Source organism: Callorhinchus milii, unplaced genomic scaffold, assembly GCF_018977255.1.
Source record: "Callorhinchus milii isolate IMCB2004 unplaced genomic scaffold, IMCB_Cmil_1.0 Scaffold4, whole genome shotgun sequence".
Taxonomy (NCBI): Eukaryota; Metazoa; Chordata; class Chondrichthyes; order Chimaeriformes; family Callorhinchidae; genus Callorhinchus; species Callorhinchus milii.
The window spans coordinates 13729028-13748443 of record NW_024704745.1 but is presented as its reverse complement, the minus strand read 5'-3'; the positions used below and the strand labels follow the sequence as shown (position 1 = coordinate 13748443).

At 40.4% G+C, this 19416-nt stretch overlaps 2 protein-coding genes across 2 annotated transcripts; one reads left to right on the top strand and one right to left on the bottom strand.

Annotated features, from left to right (window-relative positions):
• Positions 1-1027: 1027 nt before the first annotated feature.
• Positions 1028-6390, bottom strand: taf13 (TATA-box binding protein associated factor 13). The gene is given in 5 exon segments (XM_007908709.2): positions 1028-1960; positions 2492-2589; positions 4435-4458; positions 4461-4512; positions 5924-6390. Coding segments are annotated over 5 exon segments (399 nt in total). The 5' UTR covers positions 5978-6390; the 3' UTR covers positions 1028-1789.
• Positions 6391-6529: 139 nt separating this feature from the next.
• On the top strand, positions 6530-19220 carry ndc80 (NDC80 kinetochore complex component). The gene is given in 17 exon segments (NM_001292745.1): positions 6530-6721; positions 8448-8549; positions 9825-9914; positions 10165-10276; positions 11273-11445; positions 11795-11897; positions 12147-12245; positions 12797-12887; positions 13455-13561; positions 13718-13862; positions 14473-14678; positions 15216-15368; positions 16347-16436; positions 16742-16834; positions 17311-17441; positions 18174-18276; positions 18936-19220. Coding segments are annotated over 16 exon segments (1920 nt in total). The 5' UTR covers positions 6530-6721; positions 8448-8463; the 3' UTR covers positions 19074-19220.
• The last annotated feature ends 196 nt before the right edge of the window (positions 19221-19416 follow it).

The window sequence follows — 19416 nt, the reverse complement described above, 5'->3', positions numbered from 1 at the left end:
ATTGTAACCAGCACACCTATTGCCTGAGATCATACATTGAGAACTATGACTTGAATGAGTTGTTGGGAGGGCTGGTCTCTATGAAATTGGATCTAACCTAATTGTAATAATCCTTGCATTTGATATAGCACCTTATCATGTCTTCGAGACGTCTCAAAGCACTTCATAGAATATACTGTAAAGTGAATTGACTTTATATTTTGCAGGCGAAGAACAGGGGCCAATTGCACACAGCAGTGTCCCACAAACAGTCGTGGATTGAGTGACCAAATTATTTTAATTTATTTTGAAGGAATTATTATCCCCGGAAAAGCGATCTACCAATCGACTAACAACCGGGTTCCTACTTACTGTTAGGTAAACAGAGTCGGCGGAGTAAGGAAACTTGTCCAACTTTTTGCCCTGCCGAGAATCGAACCCAGGTCCACTCGCTTGCAAATGCTCTAACCACTAAGCCACAGGACTCGTTTTTGCTGGCTAAAAGTTATCCTCCTTGGGCAGAATAACTACTGTCCGGAACTGCACAGATCTGAGGGGCAACATATTTAATGGAGTGGTCCATTTAGTTATCAGCACCATCCAATGGAGAAACCAAATACTGCAAGTTGGTAATACAGTAAACTGACAATTCGTCATTCCAAAGGAAAAGCATTCAGTGATAAGTTTTCCAGAGCAGCAAGTTAGGCATATGTATAAATAAATGTGGCCGAGATATTGACCACGTCATGACTTAAGTGGAAGTCACACGTTAAGCCAGGGTCAAGTTATTAATTTACTGTAATTTGTTTAGGCTACGAATGAGAGATTAGATTTTATATGATTGAAAGCTGTATACAGGAGAACAGTACAATCTATCTTTCACAACTTTTAATGTTCTATAAGGATTACTATTATAGTAATAGAAATAATGGTCTTCAATAGCACAGTACTTTGATTTTAATTACACATTGTTTAAGGAGAACTTTCGGCAAAGTTTAGTAATTCCATTTGGTCACAAAGAAATTCTGTCAAGAATCATGATACAATCTGTGTTTTAATTTGAGATCCCAAAAAAGTTTTATTTTGTATTAAAAAAACACAACACAAGAGATAAGAAATGGAACAGTAAAAGCATTATGTAGCACCATTAATTTTAAATAATATTTAAAGAAAATTAAGGATTAAAAACACCAAATGCAATTTGGAGTTTAAATCCTCAAAATATATTTTTAAAATGCCCTGCAAACGGTGATAGTAGTGACAAATGCTATACATTTTATGAGCTTAAGAATTCACATGAATTTTGCAACATCCTCATTTTCAATTACCTTACACGTGTTTATATGTGAACATTCCCATTTAGCTAAGGTTCATTGGTCTTTTACTTTTTTTGTAATAAACATTATGATTTATAAAATCACTTTCCCTGCCATTCCGTTTTTGCATTGTTCCTTTTTCAATTTTTGAACGTTATAAAGGACGGTCTCAAAAATTTTCAACTTTATAGACGAAAATTGTAGCAGCAAACACTCGACCCTTATTAACCATCACCCTTTTAGGATGAAGTTTAAATAAGTAAACACTTCTCATGTTTATTGCCAAATCCACTGAGATACCCCTGATGTTGCATGTGCTGTTCAAATACAGCACTTGTTTTGGTGAAATGTATAGTAGTTTTAAACAAATTCTTTAAGGTATTACCCTATTCTGTCAAGTTCCAGTCTGTCCACACTGATACTATTTTATGCCTTTCCCAAGTTTCAGCAATTATACTGAATTTTTCAACTACTTGGACTAAACGCTTCCTTGTCTAGGAGCCATAATTGGCTTCATCAAAAGCTTTCCTGGCACGCTTCAGCTCTTCATTCATTGTCAGTAGATCTTTCACTCTGGCAAATTTCCGTGGGTCTTTGCGAATCAGAAAAACAATATCTTCCACTTGCACTCGACCCTGGCGTCCTATTGACATGGCCTTGTGAGTCTATGTGGTGAAGAAAAATAAATGAAATCAGTCTTTTTTTTAAAGTGAGACACAAAGACAATTCCAAAAAGATTTACAACTATGATACAATCACCATTTAGCGCAGAGCTTTTATATATGTTTAAATTTAAAACAGTTAATACTATTACAGTAAAACATTTAATTAAACAAATTTAAATTCCAAAATCTAAATTTCTCCAATACCATTTTCTAAGCTTATATTGTACAAACACCTATTTAATTTATACGTAATGGCTCAAGTGTATACAAATCACTTTCTCTTCATACAACAACAAATTACATTAGTATAGCGCCTTTCCCATCCGGAGCATGTCCCAAGGCTTGAAGCAGGCTGGAGCCAACTGGGTTGAGGGAGCACACAGATTAGTAGGGAGTTAGGAGGTCACAGACACTTGAATTTTGAGAATGGCAAGAATTTGGAGGATTATATTTGAATAGAAATGCTTTGCTTTACAGGTCTCACCAAACTTCAAAACAGAAACTATAAAATGTTAGAGTTTCTCTGCTCACCATCTCTGTGATAAACTCTATGACGAGGTCCTCCAAAATATCCACTGATTCAGTGTATGGATTCTGGTCATCCCCAAAGCCATACATCATACATCTCACTGTTGGGAAGGAACATAGATTTTGAATGAAGACATTTAAGCTTGAATTATTCTAGCAATCGTGCATCTATCTGCTCTGAACCAGCTATTAGAAAATCTTTTCCTCTGATCTTTCCTTGGAATAGTGATTGAGGGAAACTTCCAAGACCATAACTGCATTTCCATATTTTCTCACAACCATTTAAACCATTCTGCAGTACTCCAAAGCACTTCTGATGAAAGACCAGTCAGCTTGGTTAATCAATAGGACCTGGAGACACAGACCACCAACAACAACAAAATTATATTTATAGACCGCCCTTCATGTCGGGAGAACGTCCCAAAGCACTGAACAGTCAGGGGTCGGGGTCCGAGCATGGGGGAGGGATGGTGTAGGGGTGAGGGAAGGCAGAGAGGTGGGAGGGAGACCAAAGGCACGGTCGAAGAGAAGGGTCTTGAGAACAGCCGTAAAGGAGACAAGGGAGAAAGCGAGGCGAAGGTACCGTAGGTTGGAGTTCCAGAGCATGGGGGCAGAGAGGCTGAAAGCCCAGCCACCGATGGTAGGGCGGTAGGGCGGAGCAGGCCGGAGCCCGCTGAATGGAGGGAGTGGGCAGATTGGTAGGGAGTCAGCAGGTCAGAGAGGTAGATCAAACAAGACACCCAGGTTCCTGACTGGCTTAGTGAGGTTGAGTGTGCAGTCGTGGAGGCTGATGCTGCCAGCGCCTGAGGTACAGAGGCGCTGGTGCGAGCCAATCAGGAGGGCCTCAGTCTTACTGACGTTGAGTTGGAGAAATTTGGCCTTCGTCCAGGACTTGGATGTCGGACAGACAGTCGGTCAGGACACCAGTAGTACTGGAGAGCAGGGTAGAGGCAGAGAGGTAGAGTTGGGTGTCATCCGCATACATGTGGAAATTTACCCCATGTCTGCGGATGATATCACAGTCACTAGGGGAGGGGGGATTCTTCCCAATTGGCTCCTGTTAACCCTGAAAGCTATAGTTCCAACTCAACAAGCAAGACGAAGATTGCCAAACAGTGTCACAGTGGCAAGCGAAGCTTTTTTAGTTGGTTAAACTCCATCAGTCCCCAATGCAAACTTTGACGTTGCCCACGCTTAGTCCTTGCCAATCTGCACTGAAAACTTTCCACGATTAGCAAAGCAGGATGCATTCCTCCGGGGTGAGTCTGCACTCCATTCCAGACGAATGAAAAATTTTCATGCTTAAGTAAAATGTATGTATGGAATTCTCAGTCTGGTTTATATACTTTAGTTACAATGATGGCTTCCGTATGCGGTAGTCTCCTGTCAAGCCAAACAAAAAGGATTAAGGCTCACTGATAATCATACAAGATAATGTTTTAGACTCCCATCTTATTCCTGGGGTTTTGTATATATTGTTAAATTTTATCAGGGTATTTCCAAAAGCTGTAAGGATGCAGAAAATGCACTTTACAACTCTTCATCCGCAAAGTGAAAATAACAGCATTAAACATTGTTGTGGCAGCAACATTAATGAGTTTATTCGAGTTGAAAATCCTCACTTTAACCTTTAAATCCCTCCATAGTCTTGCTCCACCCTGCCTCTGAGACAACCTCAAAACCTACCAACCCAGTTGTGAAAGTGAAAACTAAATGCCTAGGTTGGAGTTATCCTGTGCCTACAGAAACTGATAGATTTCATCTTTCAGGATTTAAAATTGCTCTTTATTATCTGCAAAGAATTATACATTTGAGGTTACAACTCAATTTCTTGCAATAATAATTTCTGAAACCTCTCCTTAATCTAAACAAACCAACTTGCATTTACACAGCACTGTTCATGAATCTCGGAACACTAAAATGTTTTTAAGGAATCTAATACTTACGTTCCTTGGAGAAGAGTCTCTTCGCCTGCCTTGCCCACCCTCTGCACCACTTCCACTTTCCTCCACGTCTTCATCAAACTACAAAAATTAAGAATTACTACTTTAGTCTTTCATTACTTTTGACTCTTTAAATTGAATTAAGATTCTAACAAGTTCTGTTGATTTTCGTAAAACCTGATCAATTCTGTATTGTACAAGTAGTCCCATCGATGAGCTATTATCCATAATTATATTATCCATCTAAACATTTACAAACTGGATCCTGCATGAAGCCAATCCATTCCATAAGGTATCCCAGATGCAATATAAATTGTGTATTAGCCTGGTCCAGTTGGTAGGACTCTTGCCTCGGAGTCAGAAGGTTTGAGGGTTCAAGACCCACCTCGGGATTTAGAACCTGTCGGAGGTGCCTTTCTTCGGGTAGGACGTTAAACTGAGTTCCCGTCTGCCTGTTCAAGTGGACCTTAAAGCTCACCATGGCACCATTCGAAAAGAGAATAGAGTTTCTCTCGGCGTCCTGGCCAACAACCCCCAAATAAAACCGGTCACTCACTCTATGGCTGTTTGCGAGACACTGCTGAGACTGTGTCTGGAGACAAGACCCAGGGATACAGTTGACCCAGTCAGTCACTGCACTTAACCCCAATTCATGGAGTCCTGTAGCTCAGTGGTTAGAGCACTCGCTTTGCAAGTGAGAGACCTGAGTTCAATTCCAGGCAGAGGGTGAAACCTTGGGCAAGTTTCCTTACTCCACACAGAGCCTAATAATAATCCCTCCAAAACCAAAAACAATAATAAATTGGTCATTTTCAATCCACGACTGTTTGTGGGACATTGCTGTGTGCAATTGGCCGCCGCGTTCGCCCACAAATATACAGTCAATTCCCTTTACAGTGTGTTCTGTGAAGCGCTTTGGGACGTCCTCCCGACGTGAAAAGCGCTATATCAAATGCGAGGATCATTATTATTATTATTATTATTAATTCCTGGTGAAGCACTTTGAACAGAAGGCGTTACAAAGCTACAAGTAAGCGGGAGCCTGGTTGTTAGTCGAACGGCGGATCACTTTCCGGGGTGGGGTGGGGGGAAACCCCGGGTATTGAGGGGTATTAACCCTTTCAAAATAAACAAACAACAATAATTTGGGTCACTCAATCCACGACTGTTTGGGGGACACTCCCTCCCCCGCCTTTCGCCCACAAAACTTACAGTCAATTCACTTGACAGTATAACCCGCGAAACGTCTCGCGGACGCGATACGGCGCGGTATCAAAAGCAAGGATTATTACTACCATTATTACTATTATTATTATTATTATTATTACACGCTTCCTTCTCTATCGCTCGTTTCATTTCCTTTGCCTTTCGGGGTGGGGTGGGGCAATGACGGGGGCGGGAATCTTAAGAGACTCTCCGGGGGTCTGATCGGTAAAAAAAAAACACGACACCCACCAGACGACAAACAAACCCCGAAACAAACCCCACTCACTGGCGGCTCATCGTCCTCGTCGGCCATCTTCTTGGGAGAAGGATCTCGATCCATCGGAGCCGGAGCCGGGCCGGCGGTGCTCGTCAGTCCCTCCCACCTGACCGGCCCTGGTACCCTGACCTCCACCTCCCTCCCTCCCTCCCTCGGGAGTGGGAGCTGTCAGCTCACCAGCCCACCTCCCCTTTCCTCCCCTCCCTGAGCAGACCAGAGCCGGGCCGGGCCGGGCTGCAGGCCGGGGGGGGGCAGGCGAGGCTACAAGTAGCCCAAAGTCCACCAGACCACCAGCCCAAAAAGTAGCCCCCGACGCTTTTTACAGGTTTACACGTCTTATCCGCCCGCCCAAAGCCGCGCAACGCTGAACACCGCACGACGCAACTCAATCGGGGCAGTGAAAGCCGCCCAACCTGAGCGCGAAACCGCCCCAAACCTGAGCGCGAAACCGCCCCCAAACCTGAGCGCGAAACCGCCCCCAAACCTCCAGGGTCCCGGAGCTGAATTGACAGCCGTGGGCGCGTCCGACGTGAGGTGAGGTGACGTGACCTGGCGTCGTGGCGTCGCCGCGAGCCGGGGTCTGCGGTGACGTACTTCCGGCGCCAGCGACCGTTTATTTTTGAGTCGCCGTCGGGCGGGAATTCACGCGCAAAAAAAAAAATCCGAAGCCGAAGGACGCGCTCTCCGTATACACTGAGAGAGACAGAGAGAGAGACCGACAGAAATATTAACTGCGACCGCGGGATTTTACCCCCCAACACAAAGTCGGATCGAACCGTTGGTTGTTTTCTTTTCTCCCCATTGTTGGTAAATAACTCGCTGCCCCTTTACAATGTCTTTCTTACTTACTTACTTACTTTCTTTCTTTCTTTCTTCTCCCCTCCTCCTCTTCCCCCTCTCCCTCCCCTTCACTTCGCCAGGGGATAACAGTAATATAATAATAATAATAATAATAATAATAATAATCCTTGCATTTGATATAGCGCTTTTCACGTCGGGAGGACGTCCCGAAGCGCTTCACAGAACACACTGTAAAGTGAATCGACTGCGTATTTGTGGGCGAACGCGGCGGCCAATCGCGCACAGCAATGTCCCACAAACAGTCGTGGATTGAAAATGACCAATTTATTATTGTTTTTGGTTTTGGAGGGATTATTATTAGGCTCTGTGTGGAGTAAGGAAACTTGCCCAAGGTTTCGCCCTCTGCCTGGAATTGAACTCAGGTCTCTCGCTCGCAAAGCGAGTGCTCTAACCGCTGAGCTGCAGGACTCCACGAATAATCCCGGCATGTGCGATGCAGCTCCTCGTCACGTCTCCGAGACGTCTCGAAGCGCTCCGCAGGACACGCCGTCAGGTTTAAATGGGCTGCACGTTTTGTGGGGTGAAACGCGGCAGCCGCGACCCACACCCACAGCCGTGGGTGGAAGTGACACCGATTTCTTACGGTGATGATGATTATTGTTATTTTTTTTGAAGGACCCCCCCCCCCACCCGTCGATTGACTTAACAACGGGGGTTGCTATTTACTGCTAGGTAAACATGGTGTGGGGTAAGGAAACTTGCCCAACATTTCACCCTGCCCGGGAATCGAACCCAGGTCTCTCGCTTGCGAGGAGAGCTGCTCTAACCACCGAGTTACAGAGCTCCATGCTATACTGTACCGTGGTGTTAATATCACCTCCTCGGTATGGTCTCCGCGTTAATCCCAAATTGCACTGCACTTTTTTTCCCCCCATACATTAGCTGGACGAAAGCTCTGTGCAACTGTATTCATCGGGAAACCGATGGGATTCTTGAGGAATAATATGAGACTCGTAGTCTAATGCTGAGTCTTCATATGTAATTGTTTGCCAGTCTTTGAAAATATTGAAACACGCCCGTTAATATGGCTGAACAATGATTTGAATGGCATGATGCATGCCTTTTTTTATTTAATAATTTTAAAAGCTTAAATGATCCACTCTGAAAAGGAAACCTTAATAATCCTCGCATTTGATATAGCGCTTTTCATGTCAGGAGGACATTCCAAAGCGCTTCACAGAACACACTGTAAAGTGAATTGACTGTATATTTGTGGGCGAACGCGGCAGCCAATTGCGCACAGCAGTGTCCCACAAACAGTCGTAGATTGAAAATGACCAATTTATTATTGTTTTGGGTTTTTGGAGGGATTATTATTAGGCTCTGTGTGGAGTAAGGAAACTTGCCCAAGGTTTCGCCCTCTGCCTGGAATTGAACTCAGGTCTCTCACTTGCAAAGCGAGTGCTCTAACCACTGAGCTACAGGACTCCACGTTTCTTTAGCAGGTTTAGAGTGGCAACATGGAAAGAGGGATTTCTGCATTTGGCTGTCAATTCAATAATAGTGTATCATTTCTAGTTCACAAACTTCATTAAAGTAAACCATAAAAATGTGCAATTGCTATGCTGTATTTCTTAATACTTACACTAAAGGATATTGTCAAACAGTTTGAAATATTTTAGTTACCATATTTACTGCATTATCTAAAAATCCTTTGCTTTGTCTTATATAGTTGAACCGCTGAGCAAATGAGTCGGCTCTCCAACGCCTATAGGCCGCTGCAGCCTCAGAGAATTAGTGAAGCCAATAGATTAGGATTGATCACGCCGCAAAGGTATGTGTGTGTCTTGACAAGTAAAAACTAATACCTATGGAAAATATTTCAACTCCTAACCTATGTTCAAATATCAAATATCAAAAATGCTTAACTCCTTGTACCAGGATGGAGGATGTCATGGAACGTGTACAGAACATTTTGGAGGGGGCAAGGGAACAGCCACAAGTCGTGGTCCATGTTGGAACCAATGACGTAGGATAGAAAAGGGTAGAGGGTGGGGGAGGTATTAAATTAATTTAGCAGGAGTGCGAGGGAACCAGGAAGTAGCATCAGAGAGGAGAAACAAGGAACACAGAGGCAGGATTAAATGGGGGAGAAATGCAAAGCCAAAAAAGGCTGTTTTGGAGTGCATGTTTATGTGTACATACATGCACATAGTGTGACAAATAAGGTTGGTGAGCTGCAGGCACAAGTTACCATGTGGGATTATGATGTAGTGGCAATAACAGGGACTTGGATCAAACAATGGCAGAAATGGGAGCTTAACATTCCTGGCTACTATGTATTCAGGAGGGATAAGAGAAGGATAAAAAGGAGAGGGGTGGCGGCAGTATTGATCAAAGATACTATTACGGCTCTAGTGATGTACTAGAGGGATCAAAGACAGAATCTATTTGGGTAGAGTTAAGGAGCAGAAGAAGAGCTGTTACGCTGCTGGGTGTACACTACAGACCACCAAATAGTGGGAAGGATATAGAGGAGCAAATCCGCAAGCAGATTTCAGAAAGATGTAAAAACGATAGAGTAGTAATAATGGGAGACTTCAATTATCCAAACATAAACTGGGAAGAATTCCACATGAAGGGGGAAGAATTCCTAAAATGTGTACAGGAGAACTTCCTTGATCAGTACGTTTCCACAGCGATCACAATATCATTAGGTTTAGAGTAGTTATGGAAAGGGAGTAGGAACAATCAAAGGTGAAGATGCTCAACTGGGAGAGGGCTAATTTCAGTGAGTTGAAAAGGGATCTGGCCCAGATGGTTGGAAGCAAAGATTGACGAGTAAAACAGTAAACGAGCAATGGGAGGCCTTCAAGGAGATAGTTAGGGTATGGACCAAACGCATTCCCATGAGGGGGAAAAGAAGGTAGACGACATGCATGGAACTCTGGTGTTTTAAGCATAGTATTGGCCTCTGCATGTGTCAGACACCCAGCTGTCCAAGAAAGTTAAAAATAAACAAGGATCAATAAACAAAAATGAGCAAGATAAGTAGTAGAAAAATGTTTGTCCCATCATGCGTAGTTGATGTGTTTTTTTTTGTTCTCAGTGTGAAAGACCGACATGCAATTGGCAGACTGGCCAATACAAGGCCTGGGTCAGGCAACTGTGAGAGAAGAATAAGCTTCTTTGGCAGAAGGTGATGTTGGTATTTAACTTCTTGAACATCAAATCATGTGGAATTATAACTTTTAATGCACAAAGTTTACATAATATAATGGCTAATGCTAATTTAGCACTGATCAAAAATACATATTTCCTCTATTGTGCATTTTAAACTAATTTGAAGATTACATGTCGATTATGTCACTGACACAAGAGGGGATCAGTGGAAATGTTTTAATGTTCTAAAAACTTACAGGTGTTTCTACTCCCCAACCCTTTTTCAGGTCAAGTACTATTGGATCCCATGGAGCATTCGGAGGCCCAGAAAAAATAAAGGATCCAAGACCCCTTCACGATAAAAGCTTTGTGCAACAGTGCCTTCGGCAGCTTTGTGAGGTACTGAGACCACCGGATAACCCATGCATACCTTGTGTTGAAAATGCTATTGCATACTGTAACATTTTTGAAGGCTGTGCCCTCTCCAGATGAGATAACATCACAAATTGCCACGGGGTAGGGAAGGTTTGGAACCCTTGGCTAACCACTAGTATTGGACTTTGAGGGGGGCAATATTCTATTGCTTAATGATTTGAGTCTTGAATTGTCAGAATGTCTGTTTTTTTCAATTTTTATCATATAGCTATGTTGTCATTGGGAGGTGCTCAGAAAAAGCTAAGTGTTTTCAAGCCGGAAGGGAAGGAAACTGTTTTGGGGAAAAAAAACTAGGCTGCTCTTGGACATCTAACTAGCTTTTGAGCAAGGTGGAGTCCTGTAGTTCAGTGGTTAGAGCACTCGCTTTGCAAGTGAGAGACCTGAGTTCAATTCCAGGCAGAGGGTGAAACCTTGGGCAAGTTTCCTTACTCCACACGCCTAATAATAATCCCTCCAAAACCAAAAACAATAATAAAATTGGTCATTTTCAATCTACGACTGTTTGTGGGACATTGCTGTGTGCAATTGGCTGCCGCGTTCGCCCACAAATATACAGTCAATTCACTTTACAGTGTGTTCTGTGAAGCGCTTTGGGACATCCTCCCGACGTGAAAAGCGCTATATCAAATGCAAGGATTATTATTATTATTAATTCTACAAAATTCTGGTACACTGTTGTCTATTCTCACCTAAGAAGTGGATGTTCCATTACTCTCTGGGACATTGCTGTGCGCAAATTGGCTGTCGCATTTACTTGCAAAATACACACGTGGCACCACTTTAAAGTACATCCTGTGAATAAGGCACTATATCAAATGCAAGGATTATTATTGATATTAATATTATGTTAGGTGAGAGTGATTCTTGATTTTCCCTAATATCACTGTTAGCTGCACTTGAAATAAATCTATTTGTCAAGCAAATTTTTGTTGATTTCTGCTTTTGAACTTGTATTTGTAGTTCCTTGGAGAGATTGGTTATCCGCAACCTGTATCAATGAAAAGTCTGCAGTCTCCCTCTACCAAGGATTTCCTGAGGATCTTCTCTTTCATGAACAGCACGATTGATCCATCCTATCAACTACCTGATTCGAAGTTTGAGGAAGAGATTCCAAGAATCTTTAAAGACCTTGGGTAAGATCTGAATCGCTGATAATGATTTGCAGCCATTGGCTGCATTAGTGTATCTATAGAATTTTTTTATTATTTTAGAATGATCAGGGAATGTGGGATTGGTAGAAGTGCTTGTAATGTATTAATATAAAATATAGTCAATTCACTTTACAGTATATCCTGTGAAACGCTTTGAGATGTCTCAACTACGTGATGAGGCATTATATCAAATGCAAGGATTATTATTATAAAGACAACTTGCTTTTTTATAGCACTTATAATCTAAATTATTAAAGTTTTACGCAGGTTGACACAAACTTTCTATTTTTATATTACTTTCTGTTGCTGAATCTTTTCCTCTTGATTCAAGGTATCCCTTTCCATTGTCGAAAAGCTCAATGTACACAGTTGGGGCTCCACACACGTGGCCACAGATTGTTGGTGCATTGATTTGGCTAATGGACCAGATTAAGGTAAGTGTAATTTAACATTTTTTCTTATAAATTGAGACGTGAGATTAAGTATATCCTGAAAGGAGGAAAGTCTGTAACAATACTTTAAATATAAAATTACTTTAACCTCCTTTGTTTTTTAAATTTTTTGACTTCAATAATTGCTATGGCAGCAGATCTTTGACTAGAAAGCAATGTCGGTGTAACCACTTCTAGATTATTTGTGTAAACGTAATTTGGATAAAACGTTTGTCTTTTTCTTACCAACAGCTACTGAGTGTTGCAGATCCAGATAAGATACTATTTGGTGATGAGAAGGACTGGGACCAGATAGAGAGAGTGACTGAGGATGGTGTTCATCACAATAGGGTACATGATTCCTGAGTTTTTTTGGACTTGCTACATGAAAATGGGATTTATTCAAACAACTCACTTCATCCCTTATTGTCTGCTGAGAGATGCAAATGTTTGTTTTTTTAAATTTGATTGTTAGCTGCAATCTCCTTGTAGATCAGTAAATCTGTAATATCCCATTGCAGGGTATCTTTGGAGCTCAAAGAGTCTTCCCACCCAGCTCTCATTATTCCTATAGTTAAATTAGTTGACAGTTAGGTGGTCCAAGCAGCAGGAAAGGTTGCCAGACAATGATATCAATGGCAAGCTATCTGGTTTTAGCTAGTTAGGCTCCAGCAATACATCAACAAACTCTAGGGACCCCAAGCCTTGGTTCTTGCCAGTACCTAATACTCTCAAGTATTGGGTAAGCAGGATCACCCACCTACCATTCCACTAAATATCTGGAATTTCCATGTTCAGTTGGGATGCATGGAACTCTGTTTGATTTGGATACTCTTGAGCAAGGTGCTGACCAAAAGAAAGGACCGAATACTTTACAGATTTTTGTTTTTGTGTTTTTTTAGTTGTTCATTAACTACACTGAAAAGTGTTACATAAACTTCATGATGGGCATAGACAACTATGACGATAACTTGGATCACTTGTCTTTGTTGAGTGAGTATAACTTGGACATGTTTCTGGGGGAAAACGTTTTCATTATGAAACCGCTGATCGGCAGCCTGTAAGTTCATTAGTAGAATCCTACTGTGTTGTTTTCTCTGGTTAACATGGTGAGCACCCCATGATTTGCTGAGTTAAAACGCTGATCAAATGAATCATAAGAGATGAAATACCAGGCAATGGAAGCTCAGAATCATGTTTACGTGGCAAGATGGCTCTCTGTGTGTTATCAGTTATGGTTAACCAAAACAAAAGCTTTGTACTAAACAAAAAGCATTAAATAATTAGACAAAAGTTGTTTTTGCTGCTGTAAATCCTGCAACTCCTGTCACAGAGAGCTAATATTCAGCATTGTGTACCATCACAGTCTAAACTTCCTATTTCTGAGTTTAAATAACTTTCAAGATTTTCTTGAAAATCTGGCAATTAAAGTGTAGAATATCATTGCAATAAAGTGGAATGTTTTGTGTTTTGGAGTTTTTTAAAAATGAGTTCAACAACCCTTGGAGAATTGAAACTGCTGAAACCGCGAACAAATGTCCAAGGCGTTTTGTTTTACAGAGCAACGGTTTGGAGTGGACGAGGCTCAGTTTGAAGCTGTGTCTGCAGAGAACAGGAGTCTGGCACAAGAGCTGGAAAGACTGGAGATTGAAAAAGAGAATGAACCAGTCAGTGACATTCAGTTGCTAATATCTTTTCATCTACCTTACGTATTTCAGTGATTTGGAATATATGGAACAGTGTTGGCTGATAAGTTCCAATGCGATTCTTCACACGGCGAGCTCCTTGATCTTGTCTGAGTGCATTGCTGTTTGTTTTTTCAGGACCGAGTTCAAGCACTGAAGAAAACAAAAGCTAGCTTACAAGCAGACCTACAGAAATATAAGAACTACCTTGTGGAAATGGAAGCCCATAAAGCTTTTCATGAACAGCGAGCGAATGCAGTTCGGGAAGAACTAGAATCAGCAGGTCTCCCAATTATTTTTGTAGTTTAATAATGAGCGTGGAGAAAAAAGTTTGGATGAATGAGTTGGGAACTATTTTGCTCAAATTTGTGCAGCATTAATTTCATAAGAATCCTTACATTTGGCACATCACCTTTCATATCAGGAGGACATCTGAAAGCACTTCAAATCAATTCCCCCTCCACCCCTCATAAGGCTGGTTTGAGTTTATTCCCTCCTCCAACGACTACCTTGTAACAGGGTTCCACTGCAATTGCTTCAGCTCTGGTACCCAATCAAAATTGGGAACGTCCTGATGTAAAAGGCAACTATACACATGTAAATTGTATGAAGTTCAGTATGGACTTTCTTTCATTGTCCTACTATTATAGGTTTATTTGGACAGATGGTAATTTGGGGGTTAGCAAAACAACCTAAATCATTTTTATTTTATTTAGAGAGACTACATAAATAGAAAAGATGCAGACTTCATTGTGTAATCCTAGCTGTTGAGAATGTTTATGGGAGGGGTGAAAGTGTCACAGTACTCTTATCAGTTACCTCTGTTCAAAAGGTATGACTATTGACAAATGTTATGTAACTATTTGCTTTTATGTCCAATGATTCTATTTCAGCATTGGAGTTGAAGGCAATTAATGAAGAGAATAATATACTGCAGCAAAAATGTGATGTGCAAGACATTTCGGCCTCTGACGTTGAGAGAATAAATCGTGAAAGAAATGAGCTACTTCAGACAATCTCCTCACTCAGTAAAATCCTAGAAGATGTTGAGAAACGTATGTGGAATGAAGAGATAAATGTGGCTAAGGTCAAGGAAGTGGTGAGTGGGAGAAAATGGCTTGGACTATTTGGATTAAGATTGTTAAACTGTCAAAGATACCAATTAGCCAGTAAATAAATGGGGAATGCAAGTCTGCTGTAGACACATATTCAATAGTTATCATTTTTATTTTGACCTTTTTTTCAGTAGTTCACTTGTTAATGTACTCTTCCTACTGTAAAATCATTCCCAGAAAGCAAGCCAACTTGCAAGAAGAATTGCATCGCCTAAAAATTTTCTAATTTGATTGTAATAATTTCTCTTAAAAAAAATGGTCACTCAATCCATGACTGTTTGTGGGACACTGCTGCGTGCAATTGGCTGCCATGGTTCGCCCACAAAATATAGTCAATTCACTTTACAGTATATTCTGTGAAGTGCTTTGAGACGTCGTGAAGACATGATAAGGCAAATGGAAGTATAATTATTAATACATCAGACTTGTACAGTATGCTATGTATTGCTGAATTGTTGGGGCTGATAATATAGAGACTATAACAGCTCTGTACCACATTTCCCATCATTGCTTTATTTTAGTTGGAAGCAGGCCTGTTGAAGTACCACACACTGGCTCGGAAACTGAAACTAATTCCTACGACGGCTGAAAATGCTGGAGGACACGACTTCGAGATAAGATTGGATTTTGATGCTGGCCAGCGGAATATATCGCAAAATGCTAAACCAATTAAAGTAATAATAAAAATAAAAATTTTCTTCAAACTTTTTATTATTTTTAAAAAATTCCCAAAATATTTCATAGGATGTAGTTGAGAAAATTATGATGCATAATTGGGATGTATATTATGGTTCCTGTAATATAGTGTAATTTGTTGTTGTTGCCAATTTTCTCCCCTTCTCAATGCCCTGTTAGTGGCATAGATTCACAGGGTGCTGGAAGTCCCATGGTATCTTCCCAAGTACCAGTTCTTAATGTGTAAACCTATCCAGTGAGTGTTGTCAGGGAGAGGGGCATCACAGCTAAGCCGTGTTCTGTTCCCACCTGACTTCCACATATGGACACTTTCCATTAGTGGTTACTGATCAGGAGGCTAAATCCTGACTGAAAGTTCCCTCCCTTACACGGGGTTGATAAGGCCATTTACAGCATTCATCCCAGTTGGGTTGGCTATCTCAGCAGAGACAGGAATAAAGCCTGATGGCAAGACCAGACGATACCATTGTTACAGCAAAAGGCACTTTGGTGCACTAGGTGGTGCTCTTTGCAATTTGGGCTAAATTGGTACCCACTGCAGAGCACAGCTCCATTTATCTTTGAACAGCCCATCAATTAAATACTGGAAATTACTTGTTTAAATGATCTATCTCTTTGTTTTGCAGAAAGTGAGACTCTGTTACATTGAGAGTGCTATGGTTCAGTGAGTTGGAGTAGCATGTCCCTTTTTAGTGACAAATAATTTGGATTTGGCATGAAAACATGTTGCACACGTGTATCAGGCATGGCTGGTTACAGTGACAAACGTTTAAATTATTTTTTGTGCAAATAGTCAGTCACTGAATTTTGGCCTGGGTTGCAAAGTGTAGTGAAGACTAAGTATAAAAGAGATAGTTGGCCACCACTCAATAGATTACTATCTGCAGTAGGAGATTAAGCAACTAATGCTTTTTATTTTTCTGTGAACTATTTTTGACCTTGTGTCTTTTAAACAGCCGAACCTGATGCTGCTGGTGAGGCAGGTGAATGAAGAAATTAATAAAATGAAGAACAAGAAGATGAATGTGGAAGAAGGCATTGAACAGGTACAAGAACTATCCAATTTGGAAGTTGACTTAAAAGAAAAGTGAATTGATGTGAAATACATGGCTTATCTAGAATTGTATAGAAGGTTGCAGCATGGAAAATGACCCTTTGACCCATCTACTTTGTGTTATATTTATACTTCATCTGAGTCTCAACCTCTCCTAGTACCCTCTCCCATATCTCTCTCATATGTGCATCAAGGTTCTTACATTTTGCATTATAGTGCATTAGGTACTAGTGTATATAATAGTGTGAAAACATATTACTGTATCTAACAACTTGTGACAATTGTTTCCTCTCCCAGGTTCAATCCATGATTGCTGAAAGGGCAAATGACCTGAAATTGTTGAATGAGCAAATCCGAAAAGTGGATGAAGCAATGCAACAGGAAAAAGAGGTAAGAAAATAATAATAATAATCCTTGTATTTGGTATAGCGCCTTACCACATTTTCAAGACCGCCTTAAAGTGCTTCACAGACTATACTGTAAAGTGAATTAACTATATTTTGTGGGAGAAAATCAGCAGCCAATTGCACACAGCTGGGTAGATCTGCAACAGAAAACAAATTTTACTTTCATTGAGGGTGATAAAGTGCCGGGTACACTTTCAGTTTTAATGTAGCATTTAATTTATTCCTGTTTCTACCCAATGTTTTGAAAAATATTGCCAGTATTGTGCCTTTTGAGAAAAGTTTAAGGGAATAACTTAACGGAATGAGTGGAATGTTTTAAAATAAGATTTTAGTAGTCTGTGGTTCGAAGTCTCTCAAAATTGGTTGGGACGATTAATGAGTGAGCATTATTTACAGCACACTTCACTAAGGTTTGATTGTGATGCTATTTCAAACTACTATAACTAATTTATTTTTTAGGAGGATGAACGCAAAATAGCAATGCAAGATGGTGAGCTTGACTCTCTAGAAAACAAGAGAAAATATTTGCAGAAGGGAATGACTGAAGGGCTTGATGATGCATTGGAGCAGCGAAAGGCAGCTCGGCATATGTGAGTATACCTCCTGTTTGAAATCTAACTTGGAGTCTTTTCATGGTCACGTTCAACTTGCTATCTTTAAAAGGTGAACATAGCAAAGCTATGAGTATCTACACCTGAAATAGTAAACCAGGAGGGAGTACAACTTTTAGGTTCTTGCTCTGGTTCAGCAAATGCATTATTGGTTAGAGCACTCACCTTGTAAGTGAGAGGACCCGGGTTCAATTCCCGAGCGGGGCGAAACATTGGGCAGGTTTCCTTAGTACACACCCTCTGTTTAGCTAAGCAATAAGTAGGAACCCAGTTGTTAGTCGATTGGTGGATCGCTTTTCTGGGGGTAATAATTCCTTCAAAAAAAGTAGTAATAATAAAACAAATTGTCATTCAATCCACAAATGTTTGTCAGATACTGTTATGTGCAATTGGCTGCCGCGTATATTCTGTGAAGCGCTTTGAGATGTCTCGACGACTTGATAAGGAACTATATCAAATGCAAGGATTATTATTATTCACTTTGCCTGTGCAATACCCTATGTCCAGACACTAACGAAGAGAAAGAAAAAAAAAATGGAAGTGTTTTAACAAATACTGAATGCTATATAGAGATTTTCTTTTCAAACTAAAAACTTTCTTTGGTTCACTGCTGCATTTTGGAGAAAAATGGACTGCTAATTGAAAAACCTGAGAAGACTCATGCTTCTAGAAAACATTTGCTGCATTGATAATTATTTTTTTTATTTCCAGGTTTGAAATAGTCCAGCAGAAAACAAACGAAGAAAAGACAAGAATGACTAGCAACTTTCGGTTGTGCTTGGACAGTGCAGCTCAGCACATCACCAGTATTGAGGTATTGCAACTTACAACAACTTGTAAAGTGTAAAATTGATCATTTGGACAGACTTTAACTGTAGGTTTAATGAGATTGTGCCTATGAGGGTGCATGGCAAAGTCAAACAAACAGAAATTGATCAGTGAGGAGGAAATATGACTGATTAATCTTTTATTCTTTCATTGCTATATTTTTATAAGCTGTTATATAAAGAACCACCAAGACAGTGTACAAGACAACAAAATTTTTTTTAAAAATTCATATAGAAAATGTTGGGGAAATAATATGTCCCCACTTGAAATTGAAGTCTGATAGATTCAATTGGCTTTCTGCTGTACAATTTCCTTCCAGTTTACTCCACTTTAGCAAATCAATGGTAAACATGTAGATGGAAACTTTTCATTGGGATTATGACTTTGTTAGCAGTAAGTAGGAACCCAGTTGTTAGTCGATTGGCAAATCGTTTTTCCGTGAGTAATAATCCCTTTTTTTAAAAAAGTCAGTCAGTCCAAGACTGTGTTTATGGGACACTGCTGCACGCAATTGGCTACAGCATTCCCACCACAATATACAGTTAATTCACTTTACGGTATATCCTGTGAAGCGGTTTGAGACTTCTCGATATAAGGCACTGTTATCAAATGCAAGTATTATTATAATTAACTTTTTTTGTTTAGAACTTTCTTCTGGATTATGAAAAAAGAAATTCTCGAGATTGTGAAGAGCTGTTGAAGGAAGACATCTTGACCAATCTTCGTTCCGTAATCGAGTTGTACCGAGAGAAAAGCGAATTTGTGCAATCTCTAGAAAAGTAGTTAATTTTGTATGTCCATTCTGTCTTCCTGTATACATGTTTGTTACAATAAATATTTTGCATTGCATGTAGTTTTTAAAAAAATACAGTAGAAGCAAAGCTAAATAAAGCACATAGCACTGTGCATTCTTTGAGCTGATCACATCTGAAGCATTATGGGTGAGTTGTTCTTGGCAAATATATATACTATTGCTAAACTTTGCCAGTAAGAAACCTATTTGTTACCACTTTATAATGTTATAAACCATTAGATTGTCATGCTGACTTATATTTTATTGTGCATCGCACTTATAATGGAAATTACTTGACATTTATATCGCTAGACCTTTTAAATGAAATTTTGG